Source organism: Pelophylax lessonae (assembly GCF_965119305.1).
Source record: "Pelophylax lessonae genome assembly, chromosome: 8".
Taxonomy (NCBI): Eukaryota; Metazoa; Chordata; class Amphibia; order Anura; family Ranidae; genus Pelophylax; species Pelophylax lessonae.
In genome coordinates this window covers 232,844,940-232,871,231 of record NC_138775.1, presented here as the reverse complement: position 1 = coordinate 232,871,231, position 26,292 = coordinate 232,844,940, and the positions used below count along the sequence as shown (strand labels likewise).

Here is a 26,292-nt window from a genome sequence, read left to right as displayed (position 1 = left end):
TGGCATACTGCAGATTAGTGCTCAGCGAGCTCAGTGCAGCATTGACGGGGGCAGACATGTATCACACTCGGATTTGAAAAGGAGACAGAGCGGATTGTGGAATGTGTCCTCAGTGCAGCTAGAGACACACAAATAGGCAGCAGCGTGCTGGGACTGTACATAATAAGCCTGGACCAGTCTATAGACACATTAATTAAACACAGACACAATTTCCAGACAAAGTTATTTCAGCTCAACTAAACTACTGGGGGAATTATTTTTGCAACAGAGAAATATTCAGTCTACAAATTACATTACAGGGAGTTCCTGAAGCAGCCTAAAAACATGTTAATATTTAACATAACCATAGGAATAAAGGAAAATAGTGGACTAAAGAAGGTTTGCAGGTTTGTTATGCTAGCTGACGGGCACCCAATCTAGCTACAGTTGAACTGCAAGATGTATGGTGGTAGGCAAATGCTCCATGCACACCGGGCTTAATAAAAAAAAAAAAAACACCAGTTCCCTTAGCAGAAAAAAAAACCTGCTCATACAGAGCGTTATGTACACCGTTTAGGTGAGTTTAGCATTCTTTTTGCCAGAAAGCTCCAATCAGAAACTCAAACCAGAAGGGTTGTTTCTTCCTGCCTCCAGGAGCTCAAAATATTCCTGCAATAGTCCTAATAAAAGGTAAAACAGAAACCTTAAAAAGCAGTTTGGGCAGCCCCCCCCCACCCCCCCCCAAGTGATTACAACACTTCTTTGACATTGCATCCAACTTCCTCATCCAAAAATCAGTAGGCATTATCCATGGTCAGCATCGAATTCCTGATTAAAAACACTGCCACAATGGTGACCTGGTATTGAAAATCCTAGTGCCTGGGTAGTTTTTACTGAACACCAGTGGATTATGCCAATTCAAGGGATTCTAGCAGGTTTTGAAAACACTAGAACTTAAGCTTGTCCACCTGCTGTATAAATTACAGAAGAGCCCTTTAGTTCCTCTAATTTTGAGGGCTCATTCGCAAGAGGGAGCCTTACCCGCTCCCGCAGTTGACAAGCAGCTGCGAGCTGATAATTTGCCTCCTCCCCAACTATTTTAGCCTTGAAAACCCCACACCATCGCACTTGAATTAGATGTGCTTGGCGGAGGCATGCTCACCGAATGTGACAGGGGCATAACTTTTGCTGCAGCCACAAAGCAAAGTATTGCAGTAGTGGCAGCATGTGTAGAGCCCTGAGCTGCTGCATATTCTCGCTCAGAAGAAACTGTGGCTCAACTGCCTGGTTTTACTGCTCTTCATTGTGAAGGCGTTTTAAAGGAGCAGAGTCAATTAGGGCATTTTTGCTGCTGGACTAGCCACCCAGCTGGAACTTGATTCATGTCATCAGTAGCCAGAGGGCAATTTAGTCCACTAGTGTATTATTACCACAAATATGCAATATGAGTGGAGTAAGGTCACAAAGTTTACAATTAATCAGGGAGCCACTACCTGGTAATAAAGGTCTAAAGCGTTGCTCTTCAAACTGTGGCCCTGGGGCTAGATACGGTCCTTTGCTTGCCTTTATCTGACCCTTGCAGCACTTTTCACCCCACTAACACCAATGATGGGGCACCCTCCCTCCGAACGATAAACAATGGGGCACTATTTCTCTCTCTACAGCCAAAGATGGGGTATTGGCATTTTCTACTCTGACCAGCTAGTCTGCCAACCCCCCTCCCAAGCCTGAAGGATAGTAAACTTACCCATTGTTTAGAAAGTATAGAGAATTCTGCTTTAACGTATGGTACATTGCTGCCTTAAAATGGACTGTTCATGTCCGGCACAAAAAAGAAAAAAAGACACAAAAAAGCTCCCTAGCAAGTTATCTTATCTAATTGTTATAAGTATATGTAGAAAAAAGTAAAAACTATTATAGCATCCAATTTAAAAAGGAAAAAACATTAAATATCACATTAACAAAAATGTCTCCTACCTGATTTTAGAATTACAGGTCATTTCATTCTCTGGGTAATGAATGTCTACAGCATCCTGGATAACCGTACCATACTCATACACCTTAATCTTCTTCGTCACACCAGCAATGGCAAAGTAATCACAGTCTCGGTCAAACTCTATGCTGCAATAAAAAAGAATTTTGTGTTATAAAATAAAAAAGACTTTAAGCCTGAACACACAAAACGTTGATGTGAATTGCTATCGTGGCACAATGACAAGCAAAGCTGCCTTTCAAAATGGAGGTCCTTGGTTTGCTTTTGACAGAGTACACACTTTTCTTTCCTTCCAAGACACAATGACATGGTAGCAATTCTAATAATGTTTCTACAGAGATGGTGGAGCCTGGAAACATCAGAAAAGGGGCAGTGCTGTAACACTGTAGCCCCAGTGAACTGCACTTTCGGCTGATTCAGCTGGAAAAGGTAGCCAGCCTAACTTTGAAGGGAGAGCTGTGACTACCCTTTGTCTGCATGCCTGATACATGGTGCTGTGTTGTACATGTTTTCTGTCAGATATTTCAATTGGTATTTTTTTTTGTGGTAAAAAAAAAAAAAAATGGTTTTAAACTACTGGTGGTCTCTGCTTTATTTTTGATTCATACAGTCAACTGAATCCTGGGCAAGCGCAATTAGAAGTAAAGCAGAATTTTGGAGGTATATGGTATAGTGCAGGCATCACTAAATGGCGGCCCGCGGTCCGTTCCCGGCCCCCATCCTTCCCCCTCCCGGACCGCAGCTGTCATGCCATTTATCAGCCTGCTCTCCTTTCAGCTGTGATTTCTTTGCAGACTTGCAGGGCCGACAGCGTGAGTTCTGTAGGGAGGGCGGGACAGTTCTGAAGGGAGGGCGGTAACTGCCCGAGGTGAACAGTCAGTGATTGGTTGCCAAGATGAATGGCAATCTAAGCAACCAATCACCATCTTGCAGCTTCCTTCCTCCAGACCTGCTATGCCTCGAGTTCTCCTGGCTGTGTAAGGTAGGGGAGACGTAATGTAGGAAGGGGGAGAGACACTGAGTACAGCAAAGAAGAGTACTCTAATGTGTATGGGGGCTATGTAATCTAATGTGTATGGGGGCTATGTACTCTAATGTGTATGGGGGGCTGAGGACTGTGATATGTGTGGGGGGCTGAGGACTGTGATATGTGTGGGGGGCTGAGGACTGTGATATGTGTGGGGGGCTGAGGACTGTGATATGTGTGGGGGGCTGAGGACTGTGATATGTGTGGGGGGCTGAGGACTGTGATATGTGTGGGGGGCTGAGGACTGTGATATGTGTGGGGGGCTGAGGACTGTGATATGTGTGGGGGGCTGAGGACTGTGATATGTGTGGGGGGCTGAGGACTGTGATATGTGTGGGGGGCTGAGGACTGTGATATGTGTGGGGGGCTGAGGACTGATATGTGTGGGGGCTGAGGACTGTGATATGTGTGGGGGGCTGAGGACTCTGATATGTGTGGGGGACTGAGGACTTTGATGTGGGGGGAATGGGGGTTAAGGCTGAGTACTATAATGTCAGGGGGGGGGGGACTGAATACGTTAATGGGGAGCTGAGGACAATGTGGGGGAGCTGAGTACTGTATTTGGTAGGCTGAGTACTGTGATGGGGGGCTGAGGATAGTAATGTAGGGGAGTTGGGTACTGTAATGAGGGGATAAGAAGGGTGTTGATGTTAAGGGGGTATGATAACACAAAGGGGGGAGGGAACTGTGATGTGCAGTGGACAATGTGGAATAGATGTAAGGATGGGATTGTGATATGGGGCTCAGTGTCACAGGTAGGTCAGCCCATTCATTTTAATGGGCTGCACTACCCATGAGAAATGCAGGAAAACAAGTCCCTGGCCCTTTTTTTAAATTGCGCAGCACCAAGCTGTGCTGAAGTGTGGCGTGTTCCTCTGTGGGCCGGGAACATGTGCAGTTTCACCTGCATTCCCCAGCTGCAGAGATGGGAACGCCTAGGAGAGGGTGCTGTAATGTAAAGGATCTGAATCAAATCACAAACATGATTCGGACCTCCGCTGGAAAAAGATTTTACTAAGCGGACCTCCATGAATTTTAATTCAGTACCCCTGGTATAGTGGATTAAGGGTTGTACACACAGGCCGAATATCGGGCTGCATCGGCTGGTTCAACAGAAATCGCTATAAAAGGATCTGATGACTGGCATCCGATCAGTGCTCTAAGCCAAAGGCTGAGAGTTCTGCATGGTGTGTTCTGGTGGGGGGGGGGGGGGGGCTCACTGGGTTGAAGGAAAAGAAAAAAAAAAAAAGAAGAAGAATGGTGTATACTAGGCTTGGGCAGTGCAAATTTCTTTCCTGCAACCATGATTCCCCCATCAACACAGACAGTAATGACAGGGGTATTGACAGGGGGTATCCCTCCTGCCAAGCAATTGTCTGGTTCCGACGGGGGACATTGTCCCCGCTGGGAGAAGACTGTGATTATCGCTAGCGGTATAGCAACCACTAGCAATAGGTGTAAGAGGATCTGGCAGGCTGGTTGTACCCAAGTTGAACAACTTGGTACATTCAGCCTGTTCATAAGCGCTTAAAATCTCGGCCAGTTCAGCAGGAACTGGATGAGATTTGAACCGTGAATGGCTGGCCTTTGACAGAAAAGTCAGTAAGTGGGGTGAGTGGCTTTCCAATTTAAGATGGAGGGTAAGCACTTATTTGGATGAAGTAATTTGGATAAGGAACTATGATGTGACTAGTCACTGGATATATGAAAAGACATTTGAATCGTGACACAAAAGGATTAATTTACTTATCTTGCAACATCTGTAAAAACACACACAGGATACAATAAAGTGTTTAACTTGTGTGAAAAGGACTTTATAGGTAACATTACATTGACAAACACTGGATGTCACTATTTGGTGGTGGGATGTTTATTGGTAGTGTTAATTGAACACACTGCATTCAAAATTTAAATGTTACAATATTCAGCCTATAAACCACAGGGCAAGAATGGGTAATGGAGAAACATACTCACTTCCCAGTAAGTTACTATGCTGGAAAAAGCATGTGCATGTCAAGTGTCACAATATGCAAAAATTGGTTCTTCAGGTTCAATAACTAAGTAGCAAAGCAAGGATAACGGCCATTGAGTATGACCTTCCTAAACTAGTTAACAGTAGCAGACTAAGGTTGCTATGCTGACCGGTTCCTTTTAAACACAAGTAAGAGAACATTTTCACTAAAAGAAAAACGTAAGTAAGGTGCCATTTATTAAAGCAGGTAAAAAGAATAAAAAAAAAAAACGTGTTGCAAGTAGTGCCCATCATGCTGTTATATACCTTGCAAATATAACAAAGAAAATCTGGGTGGTCACTCTAGGCTACGTATCCATTTTTGCATCCTTTCTAATTCCAATTTTTATCAACACTCCTCAGAATGCAGGCAGATACATTTTTAATTATGTAAAAATACACACAGCTTTAGAGAACTATACTACATGCTTGATCAATACAGGGAAATTTCTTTAAGATATACAACTTGGAAAAAAAGAAAAAAAAAAAAAATCGTACAGGTACATTCACTTATGTATCCAATAGTTACAATATTTTGTGGATTCACCTTGTTTAGGAGAGAACAGGTTTTATGCAGAATATACTGTATATATGAACATGCAATTTATTTAATAAAATAAATAAATAAAAATCTCTCTACAGGCCAATATATGAGAAAAGTGATTCTACATCCAAAATGAGGAGTTCATCTAATCCTAATGTCTCACATGCTTTCATTTAGTTTACTAGTGGGACTGCTGTGCCATCCCTGTACATTCCCGATCCCTCGCTCTCCCTCCCACTCACTGTCCTTACAGATGAGGAGGCTGATTCAGCAGCGCTCGGTGAAGACAATTCATATGAAAAAGAGTTTGTCTTGCAGCAAAAATCAGCATCAGATTGCTGAAGATTTATATCCCCTCTGCCTGTAACGTGTGTGAGTAGGCAATATGGGAATATATAAAAGGATAACTAAGCCTGAAATGTATGAGAAAAAAGGAAATTCTTGAATTTATACATATGTATGAAATACATTTCAGGAACTCATCAGACCAAACACATCTGAGAAAGTTTAGATCATGGAGGCAGCACTGGGCTATGATAATCGCACTCATCAGCTACAGTCTACCTGCAGGATGTGTTATATTGGCCAGAGACATTGGAAACTTAAGTATATTGAAAGGAGGCAAAATCAGTAATATAGATATCTTAAAAGCAGATTTGAAAATTATAGGAAGTAAACTAGTCACAAACCTGGCATATTGAAACTGAACATAAGGCAAAAGATATGCAGTCAGAAGTTACCTGCAGTAATATATAGACAGCCTAAGGCAGCCTACCTACTTCTATCACCCTAACAATCAATATCTTATGACTAAAATGGAAGTCTTGGGAGAAAGGAGAGCAGTACCAAGCTCTACTTTAGTCCTCATTTACACTTTAGCATCATCTCAATTCAATTAGATGGATCCTATTAGTCTCAAAGGACCTGTTATACCCAAGTACTGTGTTGGGTGAAGATAAAAACAGTACATGAGTTTTTTTGGGGCAGACTTGTACATTTTGGCCCCATAGACTAATGGGAACACCTGAAATGTAAAGTTTGGTACACACTATAAGAAAAAAAAAAAAAAAAAATAATATCGGGGTTTTTTTTTTTTTTCGTCCGAGGAACGATTTACACAACATTCGACAGCCGATTCCAACCTTCCAAACGAAAATTTCCGAAGGAACAAACTCCAAAATGTTTCTTGTACGGGAACAGAACGAATGATTTTCGTTTATTGTGTACCATTTTTCGTACGAGAAAAATCAGAAACGAAAGACTGCGCATGATCAGAAATAAAACAAAAATAAAGCCTTTGTGGTACGAGAATTTTCGTACATTATTTCTTTCCTCGTTTCAGACTTGCTGTGAAACATCAAGGAAAATCTGACGATTTTCACTGCTGCAATTTCTGAATTTTTGCCATATTGCTCAGCCTCAATTGTCTATTTGTGCCATATTTACTTAAAAATACATATGAACTAAATCAACTAAAGTGTAAGTTCAGCTTTACAAAAAAGCACACTATGCGGTCCCATTTGGGTACAGCAGTATAGTGTGCTAAACCTACCTTCCAGTTAGGGCTTTTTCTCACACAACAGCATTTAGAAAGAAGCCATATAACTTAAGATTTCTCTTGTACACCTCCATGGAGGCAGGTGGAGCTCCTTGTACAGCTCCATGGAGGCAGGTGGAGCTCCTTGTACAGCTCCATGGAGGCAGGTGGAGCTCCTTGTACAGCTCCATGGAGGCAGGTGGAGCTCCTTGTACAGCTCCATGGAGGCAGGTGGAGCTCCTTGTACAGCTCCATGGAGGCAGGTGGAGCTCCTTGTACAGCTCCATGGAGGCAGGTGGAGCTCCTTGTACAGCTCCATGGAGGCAGGTGGAGCAAGCTCAAATGGCAGCTATTGTTTTGACAGTGGGCACCCACAGATGTCAGAAAACCCAAACAGTGGCTGCATGTGATTGGACGCAGCCACTGTATGGCCAACAATTTTCCATCTGCCACCTTTAGCTTTCAGGTCAAATGATGTCAGATAGGAAGTTGCCAACAAGGCCACCCCACATCTCAAATTTTAGTCAGTTCATCAGGGAGCGGCAGAAATTCACTTCATCTTTAGCAAGCTATAGAGGTTGATTTACTAAAATTGGAGACTGCAAAATTGGGTGCAGCTCTGTACAGCAACCAACCAGCTTCCAGGTTTTTTGTCAAAGCTTAATTGAACAAGCTGAAATTGAGCTGTCAGTTTTTTAGGCAGATCTGATCGGATGCCCCATTCAGCCCTATGGAGCGGTGACACCCGCTGCCATCCGCATCCGATCCTGTCCGTGAAATCCGGACGGAAACTCTATTTTCCAACCCCCCTGGGGATCGGATTAGAGCGGACAGGCGGTCCGCTCTCATCTGATTCCCCATAGAGAGCAGCAGGGCTCTGACACCTCCCTCTCCCCACACAGTGTGGAGACGGAGCTGTCATCCGCCGGCTCAGCGGGGATCGGCGGATCGATCCCCGCTGAGCAGAGCACGGTTCGCAACGGAATGCGGACTGTGTGAAAGGGGCCTTAGTGCCACATTTAGGTAACTTCAGCAGCCATTTTTGCATGCATAAAGATGGTCTGTAATAGAGACAACATAGCAAAGATCAAAGCTAAACAAACTAAAATATTGGCCACCTAAATTGAAGGCAAGCCTCATTTTAGAAGACTCCTGTGCTGGAAAATAATAAAGAAAGGAAAGAGATTGAGGTTGGGAGAGAATGCAGTATCAAAGCAATAAATAACCAGAAAAGCTCAGAGGAAAACTGCTGACAGGTTTTGCTTACTGTGCCTCTCTTGTTCCATCTACACCTAGATTCCCTTCAGGGCACCTTTCAAAGGCCCTTGCATTTTTAAAGGGATGCCTAGTAAGAGTTTCTGAGCTATACATCACAAACTCTACACCAAACCAATTTACCCAACTGCTTTTGGATCCAGCACCTCCTACCTACATTGTTCAACTACAACTAGGGCACACTTCGTTTACTAGTCAATTATTGTACTCATGTAATGATTCATGGCAAAATAACAGTGAAGCTGTATGCCAGATGCTCTAAAGTGCCACACAGTTTTCATACCACCGCTTTCTTCTCCAAAGCTCTGGCAGGTTGGAGCCAAACCCAAATTTCACAGGAAAAGATAATGCACACATGTCCAGATCTACTCGTCATGCAGCTTTCTCTAAACGTAACTTCTGCTTTTGAATGTTTTCAGCCAAAGTTCAGTTTGACTAATCTAGGTTTATGACAGGTTTACTTTAAAACCAAACCAATACAAATAAAAAAAAAAAAAAAGAATTTAATATATCTTTAGATGCATTTATGTACTTAAATTTTATTTTTCCTTCCTATAATAACCCTGCAACATGAGAAGAAAGGTCAATGTCTAACAAATCAGTATTTCAAGTGGAACTTCACTCTCTCAATCAACATGGACTATTTTAATCCTTATGCTGCAAGCAGTAGTACATAGATAGGAAAGTAGATCATATTTATTGGTTTTAAACAGTTTTTTTACATTTCTACAGTTACTTCCTGGTTTCCATGCCTAGGCAAATGATGTCATACATCCCAGGAGTCTTCAGGAGAGGAGGGAGGGAGGGAGGGAGCTCAGCTTATGCCGGAGCTAAGAGCAGATGGATTCCAGGAAGTAAATGATACATGAATCGTCTGCCCTTACAGTAGATGGCCACGACCATGGATGGGACAAGGATGGATGGGAGAGATTGCGTTGAAAAATACAAATGAGTTAAATAGTATTTTTGGTTTGTGCTGCTCAAATGCAGTGCAGTTCCACTTTACCATACATAATGGTAAGGAACTGGAGTGACCTACCATCATGTTGGTGGCCCTTCAATGTTTCTTCACTTCAGCTCCGGAAAGTTTTGCCCCCTTAATGACCAGGCCATTTTTTGTGATTCAGCGCTGTGTTATTTTAACAATTGCGCAGTTGTGCGACACTGTACCCAAATACAATTGATGTCCTTTCCCCCCCACAAATAGAGTTTTTTTGGTGGTATTTGATCACCTCTGCGGTTTCTAGATTTTGCGCTATAAACAAAAAAAGAGCGACAATTTTGAAAAAAAAAAAAAAAGACAATATTTTTTACTTTCTGCTATAAAACATTCCCAATAAAACAATTTAAAAAATCAATTTTTTTTTATCAGTTTAGGCCAATATGTATTCTGCTACATATTTTTGGAAAAAAAATTCCCAAAAAGCATATAATAATTGGTTTGTGCAAAAGTTATAGCGTTTACAAAGTACGGTATTGATTTTTTTTACTTTTTTTTTTTTCTTAGTAGTAATGGCGGAGATCAGCGATTTCAAGCGGGACTGCAACATTGCAGCGGACAGATCAGACCCCTAACAGACATTTTGGACACTTTTTGGGGACCAGTGATATTAATACAGTAATCAGTGCTAAATATTATGCACGGTTACTGTATAAATGACACTGGCAGGGAAGGGGTTAATTACTGAGGGCGATCAAGGGGTTAAATGTAAGCCTAAAGCCCCGTACACACACGCAGATCGTCGTCATACAAACGTCGGCGGACGAAAGATCTGCCGATTGTATGCGTGTTAGTATGGTGCCTCCGACAGATGTCTGCACACAATCCGCGGACAAGAGTCTTTCTTGCAAACATGAAAATTTTTGTCTGCAGACACCAGAACGGACGATTGTTAGCCTGTCAGTACAGAAATCAGCCGACAGACCGCAGATTTGCAAGACTGGGCATGCTCAGAAAATAAAAAACACAGGGAAAGTTAACCATTACATGACATCACTTCTGCAGTCAGCTGAAGTCTGCAGACAAAATTCTTGTGCTGTCCTTGTGCTGTCTTTGCACTTTTCAACAGACACCGACATCCCGGGGAGAAAAGACGAACATTTGTATGACGACGATCTGCGTGTGTGTACGGGGCTTAAATGTGCTTGCTAGCTGTGGGGTGGGGGCTCTGTGAAAGGCACACGGAGATCAGTGTTTCAGATTAGCTGAAACACAAGATCTCAGTGTGCCTGTGTGACAGGAGAGCCGACTGCTTTGTTTACATAGGCAGGCGGCTCTCCTGTCAGTTTTCACAAAGACTGCAAGAGGCCGGCGGTGATCAAGCCAGCTCCTCCCGCGGTCTGACTCCCGCTGTGTCTAATCACAGCAGGAGCGCGGTTCTACATGATTATGCGCATCCGAACTGCCCTGCTGCAGTAAATCTGCATGGGGCGGTCCGCAAACGGCTAATAGGGTGGTCTGGGAGTGGGTCCTTGTCAAAGGTCTGTGAAGCTTAGCTGCGCTGGAGGGAAGTGTCCTGGCTACATTATCTGCATACGGTATGTCATTCATAAGACTGAACAGGTTGGCAAATAAATGTATTACTATGGTCTATTTATCTGGAGCTTAAAGTACAGTAAAACCTTGGATAGAGAGTAACTTGGTTTAAGAGCGTTTTGCAAGACCAGCTCTCTGTTAGGGAGAGTCACCTTCTCTATTTGTCCTGTTTACCATGGTCATTGAAAGTGAAAGTAAAATTAAAAGAAAATCCCAAATTTTGGGTTGTTCCCAGAAAATTAAGAGGGGAAATCTTCCAATAGTCCCAAAGAAAATTCCCTTAACCCCCCTGGCAGTCTGATTATGTCGGGATTTCTGAGCTAAAAGCCGTACATTGTTTTGAATAGATATCCGTTTTACATTTTAAAACTCACCTTCCCCTGCGATCCCCCCCGCTGTGTGTTCGGCAGATCCCGGCACCTGTCTTCCGGTTCCCTTCCCTGCGAGCGTTGCGACGCAGGGGGGTGGAACTGGCGGCAAATTCTAAAGTGTAAATACACTAAATGACATGATACAAAGCTGTGATCCTAACGGATTACACTGTATCATGCCATTTCACCACAGGATTTCACCTGGTGACTTTTCCAGTGCTTTGTGCCTGGAAAATAGAAAACGACTATGGCGTCCCAAAAAGCGTTTTTTTTTTTTTGCGCAAAATCGCTTTTAGACTGGAAAACAGCAACAGCGAAACAGAGTTACTTGAAGAACTGAGCGATAGCGATCCGTGGGAAAATTCGTCATCAGGTATGGAAAGTGACGACAGTGACGATTCTGAGGTCTCTTTCTGGCACATCGCTCCGTAGGAAATTCTGAAGAATCATTTGATATACTGCCCAAATTCCACAAACTATGTGCCAGAAAGACATCAGAATCGTCGCTGTCCTCACTTTCCGTAACCGATGACAAATTTTTATCACAAAACGTTATCGCTCAGTTCTTCAAGTAACTCCGTTTCGCTGTCGCTGTTTTCCAGTTTGTCTAAAAGCGCTTTTGCGCAAAAAAAAAAAAAAAATGCTTTTTGGATGCCATGGTTGTTTAAAATTTTCCAGACACAAAGCACTGGAAAAGCACAGGCAGGGCACTGGAACAGTCACCAGGTGCAATCCTGTGCTGAAATGGCATGATACAGTGTGATCTGTTAGGATCACAGCTTGGTATCACATCATTTGTGTATTTACATTTTGAATTTGCTGCCGGTTCCACCCCCCCTGCGTCGCAACGTTCGCAGGGAGGGAACCAGAAGGAAAGTGTCGGCAATCGGCCGTGCACAGAGCGGGGAGAGACTGAGGAGGCCGGGGAGCGCAGGGAAGGCGAGTAACGTTCTGGGGTAATCCCGAGTGTGGCTCGGGGTTACCGCTTTTGGTACTGAAAGAACTCTGAGCCACGATCGGGAATGCTGACAGGGAGGTTAATTTGCAGGAGTTTCCTCCCGCTTCCTATTAGGCTATGGGACAGGAAGTGAAGGCATATCTCTGCAATGGGACACAGATTGCAAGAAAAAATCCGACAGGGGTTGCCTATAGTTCTACTTGGCTGGCTATACATTATACAGTTTTCTTGTTCAATTTCCTTTACATTTACCTGCCTGATTGCATACAAAATGAAAGTGTTTAGGTTTGAGCTTATATTATAAGGTTTTAGTTAATCTAAAGGAAAATTGTATAACGAATGGACAGCCTTAGCATTCATTTAAATGTAACAGGAACATCTAAAAATATTATATTTTTAAAAATTACATGATGTCCTTTGAAACTTGGGGGAGTGACTAGTTACCAGCTTCAGGCAGATGAAGTCGTTTTACACAAGCAGTTAGCATTTCAGCACTGATCACATTAGATTTGGGTATAGTTCCAAGTCAATCAAAGTGCTGACAGTTACATCCCTGGTGTTTTGAAGTTCCCTGAAGGTCAATGCTACGCAATATAATAGTCTGTTAGCCATCATCCGTGGTCTTTATTTTTATGTAACATTTCTCCTCCCTCAGTGGCCTGACTGAAATGCTCCATTAACTTCCCATGACACATCATTGCAGCAAAGCTGATTTAGTAGTGGCTCAGGGTGTGAGGAAGAATAATGACAACAAGGGAAGGGAAGGTCTGGACAAGAATATAAGTAACTTGAATCCCTTTAAAACCAAGTATGCTGGTTACAGCATATTGGATGGGGTTACGTGTAGTCTTTCACCACTTCCACAGCAGGGTAAAAGGGGGATATGTTACAGAGATTTAAAAGGCAAGTGTTGATGGTTCGGAGATCATAGAGCTGCAGAAAAACAATCCTGATATTCTTCTGTAGAAAATCTAAAGCCAGGAAACCTAGTACAGTAATGATAAACAAAAAGGCCATACAAATATCATCTGTTTTAACATACAAAAAATTATGTTTTTTTTTTTTAATAACAAACATGGTATACTTACCTGCTCTGTGCAGTTGGTTTTGTACAGAGTGGCCCGGATCCTCCTCTTCTTGGGCCCCTCTTCGGTGCTCCTGGCACCTCTCTCCTTTTGTGTGCCCCCACAGCAAGCAGCTTGCTATGGGGGCACCCAAGCAGAGTCACAGCTCCCTGTGTCCGCTCAGCAACGGAGCCATGACCCAGCCACTCCCCTCTCTCCCCTGATTGGCTGACTGACTGATGGACAGCAGCGACAACCAATCGCGCTACGCTGCTGTCTCAGCCAATGGGGAGGGGAGTCCCGGGCAGCTAAGAAACTCCTGCAACATTGCAAGATAAAAAAGGGCTCAGGTAAGTATTATGGGGGCTGCAGCACACGGAAGTTTTTTTTATCCTAATGAACAGAATGGTTTTGACAGGTACCCGCTCCCACTTCCGGCTCAGTTGACTACGGTGATTTTTTTTTTTTTCGGGGGGGGGGGGGGGGGGGTAAGGAGCTCCTCTCTAAGGCTTTTTGAAGTGAACTCTGTTTATGTATATGCAGGGGGTCTACTGTAGACGTCATACCGACGTTAACTTGTATAGGGGGCGGGGCCTGTTCGTCCATTTGACACTGTGGCCATAAGGTGGATTGGATGTCTGTAAAGCCAGCACAGCTGACTGTGCCGGTCTTGCGAGTACCCATTATTTTAATTAAGTGTATGGTGATTCCTGCAAATACGGAGAGCATTAGAGTTCTTTCTACCTTTTACGTGGATTCTTATCGCTGCCTATGAGAGGGATACAAGGGATCTGAGCCTGAATTCTAAACCTGATTGGATTAGCTGACCCGCTTGGTGAAACAGGGGTCAGATAGTGAGGTGAGAGGCCTTGTACATGGAACGGTTTGAAGTAAGGAGTGTTTCATAGTCTGAGCCTGATATCAAGCACACTGATTTAAATGGGCTCTGAAAAATGACAGTAGAGGAATAAAGGTTTGCATTGGAATAATTGCTATGGTGTCACACTGACAGTTTACATGAGGCTCAGTTGCTCACAGCAGTAAGATTCTGACTGTCAAGTTTTGTCATTGTGTAGGCCTGACAACAAAAGAGTGGACCGCAGTCTGAAATGTGCCTTGTACCAGAACTGTCTGCGCTGGCCTACCAATCTGATTCAAACTTTCGTATTCCAACTGTCAGCTGGCATCTGAAATCCTGACTCCAATTAGTGACTGGTTACAGCAAAATGCAACTGTTATTAACAGACAGCTGGAATCTGGTTGCTATGTGCAACACAGGTGGCTATTCATTAAGGCACCAATCACAGGAGTCTCTCCTTATAACTATTATTGGCAACACAGATCTCACAGACACTATAGACCTTTACTGTACATCTGAAAACAAAATAGGTTTTGTTGTCCAAAGCAATTGTTTCTCAGTTATAACCACCAACACAAACTTGTAAAAGTTTGATTCATCCCTTAGACATCATAACTGAAAAATTAGGTGCAATCTGTATTACATCCAGCAAATTTCATACCATTTTAACCTTTTTTATGATCTCATCTCATACATCAACTAGAAAAAAAAAAGATAAAATCAAGTTTCTGCATAGCCTACCGGTGTTACATATAAAGATTGTACAGTGTTACATGCCATGCCATAGTTTCTCCTGAATGCACACAATGATTTTATTATAGGTCAGAAAATAATATAGCTCTCTCTCTTTATATAGATGTTTCCAGCACCACCTGCTGTCCTAATTCAGACTCACAACAAGGATCTACCATGCTGAGTTTAACAAGAACCTAACAGCTAATTAAACTAGTGTTCAACCTTTGTAAGTGGTCTAAATGTCAATTAGCATGTTTCACGTATCATATATTCTGTTAAATGATATTCTGCAACATTTTACAAATGAATGTACAGCATTTATGTGAAACCTTGGGACCATTAAACAGGCATCGAAACCCCTCAAGGCTCCAAGTCCCAGGTACTGGCTCTGTATTTGAAGGTGACCATCTTTTAAAATGGCTCAGGTTTCCTTTAAAAGGACACAACTGGCCTTTAAAATGAAACCTGTATAGAGCAAGAGGTAGAGGCTGTCATTTTGACCGCTCCTAAGAGCTGCCTGGCTGTCATGCAGTTATATTGACTTCAATACTTTTGAGTGAGTAGCCTACAACAATGTTGCTGATCCCTTTTGACTTAAAGAATAGCTCCAGTCACCTACCCCCCCCAAAAAAATAAAAAAAAAGTCAGCAGTTACAAATACTGTAGCGCTGCCTTTTATTATAAGGACACATACCCGCCCCTGGATTCAGTGCTGTCCTCACCCGACCAGATTCGTCAATTGGCTTCAGATACAAACGTTGGCATCTTGACTAAGGGAACCCGCAGTTTAGTCTCGCGTCTTTACAGCCGTCTTGTGGAAGCTGTAATTTGTTCCAAAATGATGCGGGAGAAGGAGGGGGGCAAACTTCTGTTTGAATCGCCACAGGGGGGGGGGGGGGGGGGTTCCAGCCGGAAGTGAGGGAGCAGGTACCTGGCTTGGATTGTTGGGGGTACGAAGAAGTGCAGAACTTCACCCTAATAGGAGAAGTTCCGCTTAAGGCCCGATGGACATTGGTACAGTGCAGAATTCATAGTGATTTGTGCGTTTCCTGCACCACATCAATACTGCACACCGTTCATGTGAACCGCTGCAGGTGCGTATGGTGACAACACCCCAAAATTGGTTTACAAAACGCTGTATGATCCGATTCTGATGCAGCAAAAAAAAAAAAAAAAAAAGGGTCCTGCACAATTGTGGTGCTGATGCGGCGCAATTTGAAATACAAAATGCATGGCTAAAAATTGCGCTGCTGCAGAATCGCATGTAACTTGAACAGGAATGCATGCGATTGCGGTCTGAATCATTTGTGGTTCCTGTACCGCACCAGTGTGAACCAAGCCTAAGTCCCGGTTCACATTATTGCGGCTTCGGAGATCGCATGTAATGCTCCTTCATTACATGCAATCTCATGTGCGGATGCGAATTCAGCCATACACTTTGTATGGCTGAATTCGCACTGTATCCGCACCAAACACGTACAGGACCCTTTTTTTCAGCCGCATCAGGATCGGATCGCACAGTGGTTCACACTTGTGCGATCCGATCCTGTGCGAACTGTCAGATCGCACTGCGATATGCAATCAAACTGGGGGTGTCGTTAACATTTAATTGACACCCCCTGCGTATCGCATATGGCAGTGTGAACTGCCAGAAGTGCGGATGCGATGCGGGAACAGGCTGCGAATTCGCAGCCTTCCCGCATCGCACAAGTGTGAACCGAGCCTTAAACTGGCCAAACATGGGTCAGTTTTTTTTTTTATTTAGTAAAGACAAGGAAAACAAAAAACAAAAACACACTTGGATGCTCCTATTTACACATCTGGTGTGGATGAGGGAATCTTCCCCGCTGTGTCTTTGTATTCCAACATCGAAGTGAAATTTTCCAGCAGTCACATTTGTGAGAAATCGATTGATATATTAATTTCTCATGAACAGGAACGGCCATACATGGATCAAAATTCCACTGATTCTTGCTGAACTGGCCACATTTCGAGTTTGTGGTTAAAAGTTAAAAGAGAGAAAGCCCTGTAACTAGCCTTTTTAGATGGGGGACAACATTCATATTTCACTCAGTTATGGTTTCCTTTAATCCTGGAACCTCTTAGTGGTGCTGAGGAAGGACAATTTTGTATATCATATGCAGTGCCATTAAATAGGCTACATAAAATTCAATCCAGGGTTCTACACCATGTTTAGTCCACAGTTCACTTACACAACAGCATAAGTCCCGGTTAACACTACCGCGACTTGTCAGGGCACTTGGCCACCTGACAAGCCGCGGTCCATTCAGTGCTATGGGGACCGTTCTAATAGGAGCGACTCAAGTCGCTCTGACTTAGAAAATAGTTCCTGCACTACTTTTGACCGAAGTCGGAGCGACTTGCATTGACTTCCATTATGTGAAGTCCGCGCAAGTCGCGCCAAAGTCGCGGTGCAAGGAGACTTCACTAGTCGCCCCCGAAAGTCGGATCGCCATAGTGTGAACCGACACTTAACAGTGATAAGAACGGAAGCAGTTTTCCTTGCAAAGATAAAATGTTAGCGACTAGGGCTTCAACTAACGATTGTTTTCATAATCGATTAGTTGGCGATTGTTTTGATTAATCAAATAACGTTAAAAAAGTGTGGTGTATAATTAAGTTAATATTAATTTTATAATTTTTAATACTGTTGGTAGTATTAAATTAATGTCATTACAATGTTATTTAGAATGTGGTTTATTCGCAGGAGAGGCCGGAAGTAGTTCGCTTTATGTGAATGTGGACACAATACCTGGGCGGATTTCTTGTCATAGCGTCTATAGTATGAGAGCAGAAGTTGGCGAGCGCCTTACACTTCCGGGTTGACGGCGAGCAGGTGCAATGCGCCTGCGCCGTAAGATGCATTAATATCGGCCGACCGCGCCGCGCACACACGCTCTCAGTGGAAGTCCTTTACGACGAAGCGCGTCCGAGCGTGTGTGCGCGCTCGCCAACCTTGATGCCACGCTACGAGTTCCTGCTGGATTCGGGACCATTACAGCGGAGGTCTTAGAGTGTGCATGTATTGCTAAATGCCTTCATTACAGCTCCGTTTTGTAAGTAGTACCTGGAGGGGAGAGGGGCAAGTGTATTTTCTTTTACTTTATTAAAGTTTTGCGGAATTACGCTATGTGCCCCAACTCTATTTTCATGGTATGATGAATGGAGTGAATTGTGAAGGCTGATAAACGTCACATGGAATTTGGATCCTATGAGTTGGGAGACACATCGTTTGAGGATCGATACATTGTGTAAAGGAGAGTTTGAATCTTATCTGGGGAGTGTCCAGAAAGAGGGGGGAGCACCGGTGGTGGTGGCGTTTTGGTGGATGTTTGAGAGATCCTTCACACCTTTTCCCTTACTATCTTGGACTGAGCCTCACTGGATTTATAATAGATTCAACCAAGAGACTTTGTATTATCCTTTCCTTACATGATTGACGTTTAATGATATACAGTATATTAACATGTATATTTATTAGCGCTGCTAGAGTGGTGGTTTTATCTACAAGTTTTGGATTTTTCTATTACACCGTTGTTAAATTAAGTTAATATGTAAAGCTTAAAAAAAAAAAAAAAAAAATGTTGTTCTTAAATATCTATATGCAGTGGTAAATATAAATAACCAACTATATGGTTAGGGAGCAAAATCTCTAATCCACTCTGAGAATAACAGACAGAAGAGATATACTGTAAATACTATTAGAGATTGAACGAGGTAAAAAAACTATAAACAGTTTTTTGCCGATTTTCATATAGAACTGTAATATATTATGTATGACAGACTCCTTTGTCATAGGCAGTTGGCTTGATCAAAGCTACCTGCGCCTGCTGTCATTTATGCTAGCCATACAAAAACAATGTCTTCCTTCAAAACAAAAAAAAAAATGTGATTTTTAAATTACCGTAAAATCCATTTCTCTGATGTTCAATACTGGACACAGCTCCTGGTCTTCATAACCACTGGGTAATACTGCCTCCTACAGGAGGACGACACTAGGCAGCAAAAAAGTCTGGCTATGCCTACGGGCAGTCCCAGGGGGTATACTTCCTTTCTCTGCTATAGGTACTCAAGTTTGTTACATGCAGTGTCAAAAGAATGTCAGGGCCACAAAAGAATACAACAGAGAGGTGGCCCCATGGGATTGTCCTACCTAACACCCATTTGTTTTATAAATACATTTGACTTTTATTAGAGGGCTATGATAATTGTTAAATATATTTCTCTCTATGGCTGCTTTGCTTTGTGTTTCAGGTGACAATCTGCCTGCTGTTGCTAGGAAGATTTACCTTGGCTCATTGAGCACTGGATTGGTGACAAATCTTTTGGCGGGAACCATCTAGCCAATGAGTGTAACCTTTTACTTATAGTCTCTCCTGTCACTGGGCAGGGTAAGCATTTACCTCAGGTCTGTCAGCTGGACTCGCCCGCTGGGATTCTCCTCAGCCTTCCTTCTGGATCTTTTGACCTGCTCTCCCAGGCTCCCTCCTCCTCTATTTCCCCTCATCCTGACCCTCCTGAGTGGACAGTGGTTGGTATGCTGTTATTGGTATAAGATATTGCTGCTCGAGTCTTAGTGACTAAGCTTGTTGGTCTGTTATTGGTTAACAACAGTTCTGTTTCATATTGAAGGTCCATCTTTTTGGGTAATGTCGCCCACTTTGTGGGTGGGAAGTGGTTGGTAAACTGTTATTTGGTTGGTATAAGATATTGCTGCTAGAGTTTTGGTGACTAAGCATGTTGGTCTGTTAGGGTTAACAGCAGTTCTGATTGCTATTAAACGTCAAAGTTCCTTTCATAATTCAAATGGTTTTTAACCCAATAAAGGGGCCGTGGCCTAAGCTTTTCCACAACCCTTGTGTGTATTTTATATTTTATGTTCTTATGGTTTGATGGGTGTTAAATGGGGTGTACAATCCCATTACAACGCCACAGAGGAGTGGGTGTTGTGTCCGTCAACGAACATCAGAGAAATAGATTTTACAGTAAGTAAAATATCCCATTTTGTCTTTCGTTCATTGACAGACACAGCTCCTGATCTTCATAACCATTGGGACGTCCCAAAGCAGTATTAAACATGAGGGGTGGGAACAGCAAAAAATTCCCAAGGCTAAACTGTAGCCAACCAGGCAACAGGAGCTCAACCAAAACAACTGGAGTCCACCTGAAAAAAAAAAAAAAAAAAAAACACAAACAATACACCCTCAAAGAGGATCAGGTCCTCTAAACAGCAGCCTGCAAAACCTTGCAGTGAAAAGAAGCATCCGCAGATGCCAACACATCCACTTTATAGAACTTATGAAGTGTGCACCGACGACCAGGGGGGTCGCCTTGCAAACCTGCGTCACTGATGCCTGATGATGGAAGGCCCAGGAGGCACTAAGCACCCGAGTAGTGTCCACCTCGACAGGGAAAGGAGGAACTTGACCCCTGATGGAATAGGCCTGAATCACTGTCTGTCTGATCCATCTGGAAATGGTTGCAGAGGAAGCGGACAACCCTTTCCGAGGCCCATCTGTGAGCACAAATAGCGAGTAACTTCCTAAAAGACTCCATAGCTGCCAGGTACACCCTAATTGCCCGGACCACATTCAAGGCAAGCAAGGCAATTTCCTTTGGATGTTTTGGCCAGGGACACAGGGAAGGCAACACAATGTCTTCATTCAAATGAAAATCAGAGACAACCTTTGAAAGGCATACAGGGGGGGAAGAACCACCTTATCTCTGAACAACCAAGGTAAATGACAGGATATCGCCGCCAATATCGACACGCTGTGCGCAGAGGTGAAAGCCACCAAAAAGGTCACCTTCTGGGACAGCGTAAGCAGGGGAATCTCCTCAAGATTCTCAAAAAAAGAGGTTTCTGGAGGACAGAGTACCAAATTGAGGAACCAATGCAGCAACAGAGACCGCACTGGAGGTGTCAAGTGCCTAACTCCCTGAAGAAAAGTACACACCAGGGAGTATGTGGCCAAAGGCCGTTGAAATAAGACAGCTAAGGTAGACACCTGACCCTTGATATTACTCAAGGCCAGATTCTGCTCAACCCCCCATTAGAGGGAAGGTCAAGATCCGAGCCACCGAACAAGAGCGAGTATGAACCCCAAGAGACTCACACCATGCAATGTACGTCTTCCGTGTACCACAGTAGATCTTCCTAGAAGTAGGTTTCCTAGCTTTTAACAGAGTTAGAAACATGACTCACGACTATAAAGCAGAACTAAAGATTGGTCTTTGGGACAGCCGATCCTACTGAGAGGAGGCTTCCAAGGAAGCCGCACCAGATCGGCGTACAAAGCCCGGCGAGGCCTGTCCGGGGCCACTAAGATGACCGGAATCCCTTCTGCCTCAATCCTAAGTAGAAGTCTTAAAGAGGGAAATCAGATGATACTGACCCCATGGGCCACCAGTGCATTTGTGGCATCCGCCAGAGGATCCCGTAACCAAGTCCCAAACCTCTGCACCTTTCTGTTGAGCCAGGAAGCCAACAGATCCACCTTGGGAATTCCCCACAGGAGACAACTGATGAAACACCTCCTGATGAAGAGACCACTCCCCTTGGTCAACGCCTGCCGACTGAGGTAATCTGCCTGTCCAGATCCCCCGGGCAGAATATTTGCCAAAGACACCTCCCCACCTCGACAGACTGGCATCCGTGATGACCACTGTCCAATACAAGAGGAGGAACCAGAGACTGCAGATTCTTGTCCCATTTGGCCAGAATCTCCCTTGCAGAGACCTCGTATGGAACTGTGCAATTGGAACCGGCTCAAAAGGTAGACACCATCAGGCCCAGCACCTGCATGCCAGTCCGGTAGGGATGATCATCTGTTGGACAGCAGGAGACGAGATGCTAAGGCCGAGTCCAGAGTCAGACCCAGATAGTCCAGAGCAGACTGCTGAAAATTCTGAATTCAGCCAAACTCCCTCAAGCTGATATGGTGATTTCCAGGTTGTCCACCAGAGCAGGAGGAGACTCTGCTCACAGAAGGGGGATGTCCAAGTAGCCCAGTACGGTGATCCCCCATTGGCATAACAATACAAGCACCGGTGCAAACACTTTCGTGAAGACCCGAGGAGCAGAGGTAAGACCAAAAGGTAACGCCACAAACTGATAATGCTCCTCTCCCACGGCAAAGCAGAGGAAGCGCTCCCACGGCAAAGCAGAGGAAGCGCTGGAGACCAACACATATTGGAATATGAAGGCAAGTGTCCTTGATTTCGATGAAGGCAAGAAAATCCCTGATGCAGGGAAGCCACCATCGTGTAAATAGACTCCATTCTGAACTACTGAACCCACACAAAGTAGTTCAGCGCCTTGGGGTCCAGAATTGGACACACCTGCCTTTCTTCGGAGGGGACTGTACACAGGTTTGAGTAAAACCCCTGAAAACGTTCTGAAGTTGGAACTGGGACTATCACCCCTAAAGAAAAGGTCTTGCACCGCCCCAAAAAGACCCTTTAAGCGGACCAGGGATAGTTGCACGTCGGAAGAAAGAACCTTACTGGAGGGTACGAATGAAACAAACTTGTAGCCGGACCAAATTACCTTTGTGGACCCACTTGTTCTCGTACCAGGGGAGTCCACGGGTCCAGCAACCAGCAAAGAAGTTCCTCCTCGCCCCACCCCAGACACGGGTGAGAGCACACCTTCCTGCTTTAGAGGTCTTGTCCGTGGGTCTGGAGAAGCCCACACTTGACTTGCCAGACCAATTTGCTTGGATCCTCCAGAAGAGGCCCCGAAGGGCTCCGATCTCTTGTCAGTCGAACCTGAGGGAAGAAAAAAACTCTTTGAGCCAAGAAGGGCCAGCGTCAACAACGAGGGTCCTTGCCCTCAGTAGCCTGCGGAATAAAGGTACCCCCCCCCGGTGAGACCTTTAATGATTTCATCCAGGGTATCACCAAACAGGCGATCTCCTCGAAAGGAAAGATCAGTCAAGACCTTGTTAGAAGTCTGGTCTGCAGACCAGCATTTGAGCCAAAAGACACGCCGAAGGACCGCTGCTGAAACAGAGCCAAACCACTAGGGGAGCTGCATTGAAAAAGGAATCCCAGATAAGCCGCGGCTCCTGGACCAGCTGATCTGCCAGCTCAGCAAAGGCAGGGGGGGCTACTCCCCCCTCCAGGTCACAGCGTAAAAGCTTAGCACACTCAGTCAGAGTCTGCGACACCAGGGCAATGTTGAATATCGGCCTCTGTGCTGAACAAGGCAGGGTGTACAAATTGCGGGCCACAGCCTCCGTCTTTTTGTTAGCTGGGTCCTTAAAGGCCGGGAACTCCTCAACCGGAATCATGGTTACCTTGTTCAATCAGGAAACCGGATTTATCTGCTAGTAACTCGTTTAGGGACCCCAAGGGGACGCTTTGATCGTCCCCACTCTTCAGTGACAATTTTGTCAACATAGGAGGGGAAAGGGAACTCCTTTGCCACTCTGGGTGGCTTGTGAGTGCCAAAGGGAACCTGCGCCTCCTTCACAATCTTCAACTTAAAGTCTCAAGCACAGATACAATCAGTGCATCCACCAGCACCTTTTCATGCGCAGTTACAGAAGTGGGAGGAATCATCCTCACTATCTGAGGATTCAGGGCGCATGGTCGCAGACGTCTGCGACACCAAATCAGATTCAGGATCTTAGGAGACAGATGAGGCAGGAGAAGGCGGGGGGCGCTTTTATGCCAACCCGTCGCCAAAAACCACCTCCACCCAGGACACAAGGGACTCCAGGACCACCGTCAGTGCATTGATGAATGGATGGGACCGGAGGGCCCCGCAGCCCCAGAGAAGGAATCAGGTGGGAAGATATGCTCCAAATACTCCATGAGTCACCAGGGGGACTCCACAAAAAGGTGTAAAACACTGCTAAAGGACAACCCCCCACTGCTCTGGCAGCACCACCCGGTTGCCAGTCACATAGCAATCGATCAGCAGAGAGGGAGGCCCTAACCAGCCTGCAAAAACCAGGCACCGCAGCCATCAGGAGAATCTGAACTGCACAAGCAGGGATCAGGAAACCAAAGTATCCAGGAGTCAGCACCAGGGGATGAGGAGGGGCTTCCACCGCCGAAATCGCTGTCCTCAGGGCTCCACTGTAATGGCTGCCGCTATTTTCAATGGCAAACAACTGCAAAATGGCAGCTGGAGCACACAAATATGGCCACAGTGCATTAAAGCAAACACGCTACAAGAAAATGGCGGCACCAGGATGCTTTCATAGGCCTCAAAAAAACAGGCACAGGCAGGATTGGGGGGCCCTGGCAGGAGCCCCCACCAGGTACAACCTCCTTGCACAGCCGATCCCGCACCCTCCCCGCCAGCCTAGCGGCCCCGCCTTTATCCTTGGAGGTGGCCAGACCACCCACACAGCCCCAGCCTAAGTGGAGGGGGGGTATAGGATGGGGGGACAGATAAAGGGGGGTACCTGATGGGAAGGAGGGGAACCCGGGCTTCTGACCGTCCCAAGGAGGGGCCTACGTCCAGACCAAAACCCTCCAGGGGGAGCAACTACTCACCATACCAGGAACCAGGGGGGCACCGCTCCAGACAGAACCCCTCGCTATCGGAATGGGGGGTGTCTGCCAGCAGGAACGTTGCAAATCGGTCCCAGACCTGGTCGTATGTGATCTCGCGAGGCGTTTAACTCGCAGCCCAGTCCCCGTCCGGTGGGGCAATGTCGCGGCTGACCTAGTGCGGAGCTGAGGTCTGCGTGAGCTTGCTGGCCAGACTGAGGTGACCACTGGATCTAGATTATCTAGATTATCCAGCCTGTTGCCTAGTCTGGCAGTTGATTGTAAATCTCACAGGAAAAAAACAGGAGAAAATGTTCTACCAAAAAAGGAAAAAAATTGCCAGGACCAGAGATCCCAGCAAGGAACTAGGTCCTTACTCCTGACTAGGCAGAAAAAAAAACTATTCATAGCAGAGAGAGGGAGTATACCCCCTGGGACTGCCAATGGGCGTAGTCAGACTTTTTTTCTGCCTAGTGTCCTACTCCTGTAGAAAGCAGTATAACCCAATGGTTTTGAAGATCAGGAGTGGGGTCAAATCGACGTTCGTTTTTTAAACACAATGACGGGTACCTTCGAACAAGCAGATTAGAAAACTTATTGGTCAAAGGAATTTTCAGACAGTGTTTGTGGTTTTCGTTCAGAAATTTTCATTCATTTTAAAATTGAATGTTAAAAGCAAGTGACATTTTTAAACAACAGCCTTTCATTTAGCGAATGTACAAAGATTTTTTGTATGAATATGGTCATGCGGAAATCGATATGTGTATGGCCAGCATAAGGCTCGGTTCACCCCTGTGCAGTTTGCTCTGATCGGTTTCTGCAGTGCTTTTTGCGCACGTGATTGTGCTGCGTTTTGCATCATTTATGCTTTTTGGCAGATTAAAAAAGCAAGAAAAAAAAGTTATACTTACCGGCTCTGTGCAATGGTTTAGCAGATCTGATTCTCCTGTTCTGGGGTCCCCCACTGATGCTTCTGGCTCCCCCCTGCCTTTAAAATGACCCAATAGCAAGCTGCAAAGTATAGTATAGCATGCCCCTTTAGCAAGGTAAAAAAACAAATGCCTTTAGGACCACTCACTTCCTGCCCAGGAATACATGTCCCATGAGGCATTGCTCCTCACACATTCACAAAGTTCTCAGGCACTTACTGACTTGTATGGATAGTGTACTGAGCTGTATGTGTACTGCACTGTCTTCTGACATGTATGGACGGTGTACTGAGCTGTATGTGTGCTTCACTGTATTTCCAGATATGTAAATAAGTAATGCATTCCGTATGCAGGCCAAGCAATCAGCTGACCAACTAATCACTTATTAAAATAGTTGACAACTATTTTCATAATGGATTTGTTGTCGATTAATTGATTAGTTGTTTCAGCCCTTTAAAAGCCCATAGTGAAACAGCAAAGAATGGTAAAATAAACAACATCTTGTGGCTCATGTATCACACATTATTTTCATTAAATCAAGAGCAATAAACCTATTAGTTCAAAAATATCACCAATATTTTTTCCTGTTACAAAATACAAACTCACTCCAGCTGAACTTTTACTGGGAAGGACAAAACACATTTAATAAAATCCGGTGACCCGAAACAGAAGCAACTTGGCCTTCAGAGGTGACCCAGCACATATGTGATTAATAAAGCTTTGTTCCTGGAGGCCGTTTTGTCCTAACTGGCGAGTTAGTGGATTTACCCCCTGTGGAGCTCCCGCCACTGTCTGCAACCATGTCCTTGACTGCCAGGGGGTTTCTGGGAATAGGAAAGATAGGACACAAAAGACTGGAACTGCCTGTCCTCAGCTCCACTGGGAACTGCATATTAAGCTGTTGAAAATGATCTGTCCATTTGATTTTGGCTTAGCAACATACTTT

The 26,292-nt window shown here is 44.6% G+C and overlaps 1 protein-coding gene across 1 annotated transcript in view; it reads right to left on the bottom strand.

Annotated features, from left to right (window-relative positions):
- The window catches only part of COP1 (COP1 E3 ubiquitin ligase), a 530,087-nt gene that overhangs the window by 257,619 nt on the left and 246,176 nt on the right, over nucleotides 1-26,292 (bottom strand). Inside the window, exon 12 of the mRNA XM_082264749.1 lies at nucleotides 1,957-2,100. Within this exon, the coding sequence (XP_082120875.1) occupies nucleotides 1,957-2,100 (144 nt within the window). The remainder of the gene's footprint in view (nucleotides 1-1,956; nucleotides 2,101-26,292) is intronic.